At 38.8% G+C, this 12,570-nt stretch overlaps 1 protein-coding gene across 4 annotated transcripts in view; it reads right to left on the bottom strand.

The window, feature by feature from the left end:
* The window catches only part of RBM6 (RNA binding motif protein 6), a 106,989-nt gene that overhangs the window by 61,711 nt on the left and 32,708 nt on the right, over positions 1 to 12,570 (bottom strand). Inside the window, exons 3-5 of one of the 4 annotated variants that reach the window (XM_059160951.1) lie at positions 9,328 to 10,606; positions 8,017 to 8,106; positions 6,727 to 6,796 (exon numbers count right to left, since the gene is read on the bottom strand). The exons of 1 other annotated variant lie outside the window; for it this stretch is intronic. In XM_059160951.1, the coding sequence (XP_059016934.1) occupies positions 6,727 to 6,796; positions 8,017 to 8,106; positions 9,328 to 10,606 (1,439 nt within the window). Of the gene's footprint in view, positions 1 to 6,726; positions 6,797 to 8,016; positions 8,107 to 9,327; positions 10,627 to 12,570 lie in introns of those variants that run through there. 2 more of the 4 variants (XM_059160952.1, XM_059160953.1) reach the window with 2 other exon arrangements.

Here is a 12,570-nt window from a genome sequence, read left to right as displayed (position 1 = left end):
TGCTATATTCTCATGCTATCTCTTCTATATCAGATGTCACATACAGTTTAGGTAGAGATCTCCAAGATTACAAAGTCTACCAACCAAAACCCACAAAGGTGGTGGTTCTTGTTTCTGAATAAAATGATGCCTTGGGTTGTGAAGATGTCTCATTATCAGTTCTAGAATGAAACTCCAGGGGCACCTGGGTGGCTCAGTTGGTTAAGCATCTGTCTTCAGCTCAAGTAGGGATATTTAGGTCCGGGGATTGAGCCCTGCGTAAGGCTCTCTGCTCAGCAGGGAGTCTGCTTTTCCTTCTCCCTCTGCGCTCTCTCTCTCAAATAAATAAAATCTAAAAAATAAAATTTATAGACTAAAACTCTATACCCAAAAGCCCCAAGGAAAGGAAGAATGCAGGGAGTCCAGTAAAAGTCAACAATAATATAAAAACTTCCCTACTAGGGCTGCAGATTACCATAGCCATCCTTCGTAACTTAAGTGGTTTCAACAAAGGAGTTTAAATTGAAGGATGAGTCGGAATAGAAAATGAGGACCACCCAGATGCCCCAAGACATTTTTATTTTAAAAGCTTTGCCATCTTTGCTTAAGGCTCCTCTGTAAACACCCTCCCCAAATGTGGTACCAAATCTATTAAGACTCCTGGCTGAAAACAGTACCTTCTGCAGTTTTAGAAATGTGACAAGAAAATGGGATGCTTTCCAATTAGCCTATGGTCAGTTTTCCCCTAAAAACTAAAAATTTTTACTTGTCTAGTCTGTAAGTGCCAAAAGTACTGCAAAAAAAAAAATGTGTATTTGCATTTTCCAGCTCTATTTTTTCTAAATGACGTTAACTATTGTGTCTTTAGCTACTCCATTTGGAGTATCATCAACTGTGCATGTCTTGTATCATCAGGATCAATCCATTTCACAATGGATTTCTGCCCCTAAAGTGACAGATTCTCTCTGGGTTTTTCTTTTCTTAAAACTTCTATTTTATCAACATGATGGTAAAAACTCAAACCATTTCAATTGTGAAAAATGAAAGGTTACGATATAAGCCTATTACTCAGGGCCACAGAAACTGTGCCCTTTTGTTATATGAATGCTAACAGACTCAATGCAAGATATGCCTTCTTCCTACTACTACCTCCATTTAGCCTTCTAACTTTCCTATTAAAATTTTTTTGTTTGCTAAATAATAAAACAGTACTGTAATAATTCTGTACCACTTCAGTAACTATGAAAAATTACTTTCTGTGCATGAGACATATTAGGAAACTTAATCCAGAAGCTGTATCATTTTTGCTTAAATAATACAAATTCCTTTGGAAAAAGCATCATAGCATACTGGATGGCATGTAAATCCATCTAAAAACCAAGAACAATTCTATGTTCATAAGTTACAGAAACACTTTGGGGCGCCTGGGTGGCTCAGCTGGTTTGGCATCTGCCTTCAGCTCAGGTCGTGATCCCAGAGTCCTGGGATCAAGCCCCGCATTGGGCGCCCTGCTCAGTGTGGAGTCTGCTTCTCCCTCTGCCTCTCCCTCCCTCTGTTCCTGCTCTCTCAAAAAATAAAATCTTTTTAAAAAGTGGTATTAATCTACCACCATTCCAAGATCTCTGGAGGAAATATGCTACATAAACAGAAAGTACAACTAAGGGCATAAAATAGCATCAACCCTACTCTACCTCCTGCCACAGCTTACTACAGCAGAACTGGTATCAGGTAGGAAAGGCAAGTGTTTGCCATGGGCTCCTAAAGCACATAAGCATTAGCCTTTTTGACTTAAAGAAGGTCCACCTGCTTATTAAGTCTCTTCTAAACTGTACCAAAAAGTTCTAGAATAAAGAATATAATCGGGGCGCCTAGGTGGCTCAGTGGGTTAAGCCGCTGCCTTTGGCTCAGGTCATGATCTCAGGGTCCTGGAATCGAGCCCCGCATCGGGCTCTCTGCTCAGCAGGGAGCCTGCTTCCTCCTCTCTCTCTCTCTGCCTGCCTCTCTGCCTACTTGTGATCTGTCAAATAAATAAATAAAATCTTAAAAAAAAAAAAAAAAAAGAATATAATCAATCCAATGCAGTGAGTGGTTCTACCAATTCAGGGCACATCAAAATCACACGGATGACTTGTTAAAGCAATGATGGCTGGGCCTTTTCCGCAGAGTTTATGATCTGGTAGGTCTAAATCAAGGCTGGAGAATTTGTATTTCTTTCTTTCTGTTTCCTTTTTCTGTCAGAGAGAGAGTGCACAAGTAGGGGGAGCAGTAGGCAGAGGGAGGAGCAGGCTCCCCGCTGAGCAAGGAGCCCAATGTGGGACCAATCCCAGGACCCTGGAATCACACCGAGCCCAAGGCAGAGAGGCTTAACCAACTGAGCTAGCCAAGCATTCCGAGAATTTATATTTCTACCAAGGTCTGAGGTAGTGCTGACACTGCTGGTCCAGAACCCACTCTGAGAACCACTGCACTATAGTTCACAGAGGCTGTTCATTGTAGTCTTTATCTTGAAAGATTTATGCTGATCACTTAACAATAAAATACATCAATTGTACTGTCAGTTTTTCAACTTTTTATTGAAAATCATTTCCAAGTTACAAAAAAGTTGCAAGAATAACAGCACAAAGAACACACACATGGACGTTACCCAGATTCAGCTATTGATATATTTTTGTTTTGTTTTCTTTTTATTTTTTTATTGTGTTATATTACCATACAGTACATCATTAGTTTAGGATGTAGTGTTCCATGATTCACTGTTTGTGTATATAGCTACTGACATACTTTGTTGTATCTAATATCATTCATTACTCTCTTCCTACCCTGTCCATACACAGCAAGTATTTTTCCCTAAACCACATAAGAGAAAAAAACATACAACTTGGTCCTCTACCCCTAAAAACTTCAGTGTGTACTTCCTAACAAGGATGTTCTCTTATATAAATACAGTAGATATCAATTTCAGTGAATTTAACATCCATACACCACTACCACAATCCATACGGAGGAGTTCCATTCTGCCCAAAATTCCCTCATGCTTCCACTTTACAATTGACTCCTCCCCCAACACCCCGGCAACCACTACTTTCTACTCCTTTTAATTCTGCTTTTTCCAGAGCATCACAGAAATGGAATCATGTTGTATGTAGTCCTTTTAAAAATTATGATCAAATACACATAACATAAAATACACCACTTAACCGTTTTTGCAGTGCAATTCAGTGGCATTTAAATACATTCACAACATTATCCAGCTATCCCCACTACCTGCTTCCAGAACATTTTTATCACCCCAAAAAGGAAACCCTATACCCATTAAGCAGTCACTCCCCATCTCCCCCTTCTCCAGCCTCAGACAACAGCCAAGCTACACAATTTGCTTTCTTATTCCATGGATATGCCTATTCTGGATATTTTATATAAATGGGATCATACTATATGTGCTCTTTTGTGCCTAGCTTCTTTCACTCAGCACAATGTTTTCAAGATTCATCCAAGTTATAGCATGTATCCGTATTTCATTCCTTTTTATGGCAGTGTGTAGCCTTTTCAATCTTGTTTCTTTTACTCAGCACAATACCTGAGATTCCTCCACGTTGTTACGTACATGTGTAGTTTTGTCATTTTTATTGCTGAGTAGTATTCCACTGTAGGCACACCAAAGTTTGTTCATCCAGCCACCAAATTTCACTCTCGATACTTTTCCCAGGAATGTAATCATTTCACTCAAAGTAATTTACAACTAATGGGGTTATAATATATTTGCAAATGGCAAAAGAAAAACTCAAATATATATCACATATGTAGCTTCACAACTCCTTATCTGGAACTCCAAAATCCCTTAAATATTAAGTGTTTTGGAAAATTTTCAAGTCATATGAAGTCAATTGGAGACAAATCCTGACCTATGGTATACTGCGTCTCTTTACAGTCTTTACAGTCCTCTCAGTGAGAATAGTCACATATTTTGGTGCAGAAGTATTCTTATGACTGATATACATCCCACTGGGGGATATAATTCATATTTGATCTATGTACCACATTGCCCTTCTGCATTCAGAAAAAGTCATAAACTTATTTGACCCCACAGATTTTGGATAAAAGTTGTGGCCCTGTATTCACACAGCCCTAAATGAAACAAAAATTAAATCAATGATTACCAGAGTCAGTGAACAGGCATTAATCTTTTCTCTCCATTATAGACTGTTCTCCATTACACCAACTAAACCTCTGCCCTACAGTCCCCTTCTTAAGAGCAGTGTCCATCCTGCATGGTCTTTGCAGGTTATTATAAGCCTAAAGAAACTGACTGCCATTTATGAAAGTTACCTCTTCTACTAAAATGCACATAAAGTCTTTTAACAAGCAAATGTTAAAAACATTCTTAAAACATCTGATTGCTTCAAGGCATATTCTTCAGCAGATATAAGGCTGCACTGCTCTGAAACCTAAATGACCCCTTTAACGTTCCTCACCTGAGAAGAGAACGCAGCTGCTATGAATACACATCACAGACACTTACTCATTCCACACATACTGAGAACCCATCAGTGCCAGGAGAGTGGCAAGCATGAGGGTAACAGGAAGGAACAAGATAGACAAGGCTCCCACTGTCATGGAACTAACTCTCTGGGAGGAATAAGATACACAAAACCACTAAGAAAATACCAGAATGATCGATCCTATGACAACAAACCAGGATATGATGAAAAACCACCAAGGAGTGATTCTGGATTGGATGGTGAGGTAAGGCCTTGAGAGGTGAAACTGAAGCCAAGAACTAAATCCCAAAAGACGAGTGAGGATCAGAGGGAAGGACAGTGCAAAGGCCCTTTCAGAGAAAGAAGTCTATACTGATCAAGTCTACAGAAAGGTTCAGTGTGGCTATAGCATAAGAAGAAAAGTGGAGAGCAGTATGGGATGAGATCAAATAGCCAATGGCCAGCTCATGCAGGATTCTGTAAGTCAGAACAAAGAATTGTGAATTTCTTCCAAATGAGATGGAAGACCATTAGAGGATTTTAGGCATGGCAGTTAACATGATCTGACGGATATCTTCAAACATTCATTCTACTTGCCACGAAGAGATGGATAACATGGGACTGGTAATCCAATTCTCTCATTAAAAAAAGAACCATATATACATATTTAATACACTGTCACTTCATATAATAAAATGCGAAGAAAAGACTATTTCCTGAAAGGTGATTTTTTTTTTAAACCACTGTCTTGAATGATTTCACATGAGTATCAATGTCTTTGGTCTGCCAATTATGTTTCTAATAGCTACTATACCATGCAAATTTAAGAACTACTTCTATGGACCTTATACATTAAGTATTACTCTGCTAATACATCTGACAATATAAAGTCAATGAAGAAATGAAGAGTTTAAGCTGCTATTTAAACTTCAAGACATCTCTACTTTCCTTAAAATACCAATACTTAATAAAAACACAGTTCATGAAATAAGACCAAAACTGAGGTTACTGCTGTCAGTTAAAAAGTAACTGTGGTCTATAAATTCTACTTTTAGTTCTTAAAGATAATAGTACATCTAGAAAATGTGTATAAGACACGTGCAAAAAAAAAAGACATGAATGTGTAAGAACAACCATTACTACTCTTACATTTCCACAAATTGAGGACTGATTTTTTTTTTTTTGAGAACTGAGGCTTTTAAAACAAAAATATACTTAGCTTTCTAGAAAAATATTTACAGAAAAAAATACTTCTGGACTTCACAAAAATACCAAATTATTTCAAGCACCAAAAATTTATTTTTATGGATAGTTTTCCTCTGCAGAACCAAACTGAAGAAGCAGCTCTCTAGTTAATACAAAGAAATTTATTCCATGGTAAACTCTTTAGAGGTAAACTATATCCTCAAAATACAGCATACTCTTACTTGAAGTGTTCTTTAATTTGGATTACTAAAATTCTAAGTTCTGTGAACAGATTAATGATCTACTTTCTTCAATTTAAAATCCCACAAGAGATCACTTGAAGATTACTTTCACTTTTAAATCATTCCATATTATACAGACTAAAATATCACTCAATGCCTTGAGTGCCTAGCATTTCACTTTCAGTTTTTTTGTACTAAGATTTGAAGGAACTGACCAAACATGATACTCTAAAACACTAGGACAATATTATGAAAAGTTTAATCTGTAGTTCAGACCACAGAGCTGAGGTCAAAGAGAAAGTTCTTCTCGATCTATTCATAGGTTTCAACAAAACAGCTGTTGCAGGGCTTCATTCTCAGAGCAAGATTGAAAATCCAAGAAACCGCTAATTTGTACAAGTTCTCTGGAAAGTTGTAAATTTCAGGCCGAAGCAATGAAATGTAAATTTTTAAACAAAGTAAATTTATTACATCTTGCCAGGTTCAAACATAAACACTCCACCACAATGAAGAACATACATAGTAAATTTAATGATTATATAAAATATATTCAGGGATAAATGCTACGATACTAACTTTCTATCTTAAACGCTACAACACTCACTTTATATCTCATAGGCACCCAGAAGAACTGGAACATGCATCCTCATCGCCCATGTGTGGACAAACAGCCACAAAGAACCACAGCTAAGCCTAAAGTTGGCTGTTCTTTGAAGGCATCAATAGGAGGCTTCTGGAAATCTTAACCGTGGTTTCTTAAAATAACTTTGAGTAGCACATGATGCAGAAATGTGACAAAGACTCTTCCTAACCCAAGGCCACTGGCATGTGCAGAAACTCACCTGTGTTATACTCCTTCAACTCCAAGTCCTTTACAGGCACGCCATCAGGAGTCCGAAAGGCATTAAGAATCTGCAAGAATATGGTGTATACACGAATGATGTAAAACATTAATCAAACACTAAATATTTAATTTTCCCTCCTTGATTTTATTCTATGTAATTTAAGGCTATCATCACTTTATTAAGGCAAAATTAACCCATGTACATTCTAGGCATTCAAAACTGTTAATAAGCAGAACATAATTACTCAAAAATTCCCAAGTACACAAAAAAGGCAGAAGAACATAACCATCAAGTACCCGAGCTCTGAAATCAGACTGCCTACGTTCCAAGCCTCTTTTGCTCTCTTGCTGTGTAACTTTTCAGTGCCCAGTTTCTCATCTGTTAAACATAAGATGATGCGATGATGCCCTGGGCTCATGCCAGTCCAGAGCCATGGCACTTAACTCCCTCAGCCTGGTCAGGTTATTTTTCCCATCTTCAGAAGGACTGTTCTCTTGCAGCATTCAGGCCTGGGCTCAAATGTCATTTCCTTAGTGATACCTTCCCCCAACTACCCAAATGAAAATAGCCCCTAGCCCAGTTATGCTCAACACCTTTATTTTTGTTTCCTTTAGATCATTTATCACTGCCTGAAATTATGTTTTTTGTTTACTTTTTTATTACCCATGGACGCAGTGACTTTACAATACTCACTGCTGCATCACTCAGTGCCTGTGCTTGGTGCTTTGTATTTGGAAGGAATGAATAAAGAGTACCTATTCCTAGGATGCAGTCAAAATTAAAGAACTAATGCTAGTAAGCATCACATGACGCCTGGCACAGAGTAAACACAGTCTGCTCTTCCTATTATAAAAGCCTGACCATATTTTCCTCTAAGTTCAGCCATTACAGCCAGTCCTTCAACACTGAAGAGTTATGCATCTCCTAGTTTTTACTACTGTAAATAAACTGCATCTTTATGTATGCAATCCAATGGTCCCTCTGGGATTATGTCTTAAGGGATGATTACCAGGTCTGAGGATAGCAATCATGAACCTCACCTCAGTGAGTGAATGCGTAACTGCTGAAATCTACGTAAGTTCTATGGATTGTACCCAAGCCAACTTGCTGGTTTAGCTACTGTACTATAGTAATGTAAGATGCGAACACTGCAGGAAGGACACCCAAAATTTCCCTGTAAGTTTCTTTGCACCTTCCTATGAATCTATTAATTTTTCAAGACAAAAAAGTAAAAATAATTTTTTAATTGACAAAAAAGGGAAAAAGAAAAAGGAAAAAGAGCCTTACCTCTTCTTTTGTGGCATTTTCAGGTACCCCACTTAATCGAATAAGCTTGCTTGGTTTTTCCTCATTTGGGCCAGTCCTATAATCTTGATCCTTGAATCCAGAATAAAAAATTATTTCAGAAATAAAAGCATGTTAGTTTGCAAATGAAAGCAAAGATGAAATGCAAGTTCTAAGTATCAAATATCAAAATCACTTGCATCACATTAAGATATGAAAAATTTTAATTCTCTACTTTTCTGAGTTCCAAAATTTGATTTCAAATCATTAGTATATAAGTGTGCTAAAATCAAGACTCACTGAGGAGTCTTGAAATAGTAAAGCAGAACATTAAGAGAAACAGTGCTGAATAGGACTTATAACCATGAAAAAAAAAGAAAAAAAAATCCACTAACATTCTAAAAAATATTTTTCACATAATAAAAAAATATGTATGCATATGTAAATATAAATATGTAAAATTTTCCTTTCCTGAATGAGAAAATAGGAAAAAAATTTTATTATTATTATTATTTTTTTAAAGATTTTATTTATTTATTTGACAAAGAGAGATCACAAGTAGGCAGAGAGGCAGGCAGAGAGAGAGAGGAGGAAGCAGGCTCCCCGCTGAGCAGAGCCTGATGCGGGACTCGATTCCAGGACCCGATTCCAGGACCCTGAGATCATGACCTGAGCCGAAGGCAGCGGCTTTAACTGACTGAGCCACCCAGGCGCCCCAGAAAAAAAATTTTAATCAGGTGCCATTTGTCAAAGATGTCAACTATAAATAAATTTCAGAACAAAATCAAAAGGTGTCATCTGACCATACAAGAGTACAATTCAGAGAAATCTGTATTTTCTGTATTCACAGAAGCCTCAACTGCACTGTCCTCTCTTACTCTTTAGAGTGTCCTGATCTTGGGGCTCTTAGGTGGCTCAGTGGGTTAAGCCTCTGCCTTCAGCTCAGGTCATGATCTCAGGGTCCTGGGATGGAGCCCCACATTGGGCTCTCTGCTCAGCGGGAAGCCTGCTTCCCTCTCTTCCTCTGTCAGTCTCTCTGCCTACTTGTGATCTCTCTCTCTCTGTCAAATAGATAAAATATTTGGGGGGAAAAAAAAAGTATCTCTACACCCAACATGGAGCTCACACTTATAATCCTGAGCTCTAGCGTCATAATCTCTACTAACTGAGCCAGTCAGGTGTCCCCATTTTGTTTTTTAATGGCTATAGAAGGGGAGACCCATGACCAAGGATCCTGGACCCTAACGCTTCATCCTTCAGAAATGCCTTATGATACAACAAGAAGCAGAAAAGCAATCTATTCCATTAATATACCTGAAGGTCCCGCTGGGCATCTCGGGAGGTTTTGCCCTCTGGAAAAGACTTGCTCTGACCATAGCCAAATATCTGGTTTCCCGGCAGCCTGTGATCCACATCACGGTACTCCATGCTTCTGTAATCAGTGTCTTCCCGGCCAAGAAAGTCCAGACCACCTTCTTCTTTAAACACACCAGCATCTGAACTCTGTTGTTCCCCTCCAGAAAGTTGTGACTTGTCTTGGTCTTGAAGTGGACTCCGGCTGTTTTGAAAGTCTGATGTGGACTCATGTTCAAAGGCCGCATCTTGTTTTTCTCCTTCTCTTGTTTCTGAATGTTCAAATTCTCCCTTCTGAATGCCAAAAGCAGGCCTTTCTGTTGTATGGTCATGTTTGGATTCTTCTCTCTTGTTCACGTTCATACCAGAATGTTCTCTATCTTGTGTAGAGGGTTGTATGTAATCCAAAATATTTGGATCCACAGAGGGCATCTCCCTATCTTTAAACTCCATACAAGGTCCCACCTCTCTGCTCCTAAAATCCTGATCAGTCCTGGACCGGTGTCTACCTCTGAAATCTGAATGTGGCGTATCCCTGTCCCTAAAGTCTAGATCACTAGTACCTGAACCTCGGCCTCTGAAGTCCACCTGTGTTCCATCTTTGTCCCTAAAGTCCAAATCAGATACATCTCTATTCCTAAAGTCAGAACGGGACTGATCTCTGGCCCTGAAATCCAGATCTGATAAATCTCGTCCCCTAAAATCGGTGTGGGATCCATCCCGGCCTCTAAAATCTAAATCGTAAGTGCCCCGGCCCCTGAAGTCAGATGAAGGAGCATCCCTACCTCTGAAATCAACAGTGTGAGCATCCCTGTCTCTGTAGTTCATGTGAGATGTCTCCCTACCTCTATAATCCATAGAAGTCCCATCTCCACCCCTATAGTCCATTGGTGGTCCTTCTCTATCCCGAAAATCCCCAGAATGTATGTCCCTACCCCTGAAGTCCAACTGTGATGAATCTCTGCTCTGGAAATCAGAAGATGAAAAATCTCCCCCCCTAAAATCATGTCCAGGTCCCTCCCCTCCTCGATAGTCACCATGCGGTCCGTCTCTAGCTCCATAGCTGAAAGAATGCTCCTCTACATTTGCAAAGGGAGGCCCCGAATGCCCCTGGAAATCAAAGGGAAGTGAATCTCTGCCAGGAAAGTTGCCAGAGTGTCTCTCTTGAGCATGACTCTTAAGGGGAGGAGGAGGATAATCCCTGTTCCACCCGGGAGCAAACCTTTCTTCTTGGCTCCCACTGTAGAAACAAAGACAGTGTTATTCATATTGTCCAGAGAGTTTGAAATCTACACACCAGCATATTCTTCTCTAATCACAGCACATTCTTCTGTAAACATTTTTTTTTTTTTTTTTTGGCAGAGTTCTGTAACAAGGTCCTAGATCTGCAGAAAACAGCAATGTTTTGCTATTTTAAGACGAAGTGGCGGAGTAAACTTTTATGTTCCCATTTCAGAACACGAGGAAAGTCAACACAAGGTTTTCAACATGACTGCTGCAGAAAAAGCTTTCACCCAGTCCTGCAACAGGGAAAATCCGCAACACCAGATAAGCTAGCAATGGTGACACACTACAAAAATTTCCATTTCCTACAGCCAGGGAACTTAGAATTCCAAGATCAACATGATGATTCCTATACGTCAAATAAATCAATGCACTATAAATGTATTACAGTAAATTTCAGGAGGTGTCTTTCTCATTTCTGCATACAACAATAATATTGCAAAATATTTGATTACAGCTACAGCATAGACACCACCCAGATCGGAATGGATGCACGCCCAAAATGAAGGAACACTGGCTGTAAATCACCAGTAGGAGCACACAAGGGTACACCAGCTGAGCATAAACCCTGGCTGCATCTAAAATCCAGTTCTACACTGGCTCCACCTAGAAGCACTCTCACCTGGGTCCTATTATGTTAACTACCCAAGAGTATCACAAAAGGCAGCATGAATCATGCTACAAAGCATATGTACATCAACTTAGCCAAGTAACAGCATCTAGCTTAATGCTGAAAGGGACCTAGAGAGAGCATTTGGCCTCCAAGTATTATTTCCAGGTCCCAAAGGAAAAAGCTGATATTCCAGATTCTAATGCCTCGTACTAGTTTTTCATAGTAGTAAAATATATTTAAAAATAAGCAAAGTATTAAATTCACATGCTCAGTTTACAAAACTCAAGAGATAAATGAGAACTGGCCTACTCTTTCATTCTACCCAATTCTTCCCTTTGCCTAGCCTTCAGACCATTTACACACTTAGGCTTTGGTAAAAAGGAATTTAAATAGGCAATTAGATACCTAGGAGCCTGAGCTGAAGGATAAGGGGAGGGTACAAAAAAATAAAACAGGAAATGATCTGAAAGGCTATCTGCTATTTAGCAGTAAAACAAAAAGTATTAGGAAATCACGTCCAACTCTGTTCTCTCCTACCAGAATATACAGGATATGACCCTCTGAGCACAGACTATACCACGAGAGAAAAACTCAAAGGACAACTGATTCTGGGTCACTCAGTTCAGGAGAAAGAGTTACAAGGCCAAACCCTTTCTTAAAGTAATAGGACTTCAACAACAGTAACCTGAACATTAGAATGATGCATATTTAATGGCTTTTCGGAACATGATGACTTCCATTAGCTCCCATTAACATTAGTAATGTCTGTGTGGTTCATCCCAAGAGGAGCAAGTTGAAACAGTCTTCGTATTTTGCACTAAAATTAAGACATTATCACTAACTCTAGTGTCTCTCATATTTAAAATCCTCAAATCCCAACAGTTAGCTTATAGGAAGACTTAAGCTTCAGCAAACACTCATGGGTGCTGAGGCATCTAAACCTACATGTTTTCTGACCAGAGTGTTTCTAACACTGTCTTTGAATACTGCTCTGAAGATTATACTACCCTCTTAAGTTGGGAGGATCAAATAGATCTAGAGTAACCTACTGTACTAGCGTTCTTAGAAATGTATTTTATGCAGACTATTCAAGAAACAGTTCTATTAACATAAAATAGCAGTGATTATGAAAATCATTTTCAATCAAATAAAATTTAAGAAGCTGATAAAATAAAATGTAAAATCATTTTCCTGTAAGATACTTTTTTTAAGTGTTTTTTTTGTTTTGTTTTGTTTTGTTTTTTGACACAGAGAGAGAGATCACAAGTAGGCAGAGAGGCAGGCAGAGAGAGAAGGGGAAGCACGCT

Source organism: Mustela lutreola, chromosome 2 (assembly GCF_030435805.1).
Source record: "Mustela lutreola isolate mMusLut2 chromosome 2, mMusLut2.pri, whole genome shotgun sequence".
NCBI classification, from domain to species: Eukaryota; Metazoa; Chordata; class Mammalia; order Carnivora; family Mustelidae; genus Mustela; species Mustela lutreola.
This window is presented reverse-complemented; position numbering and strand designations above follow the sequence as displayed.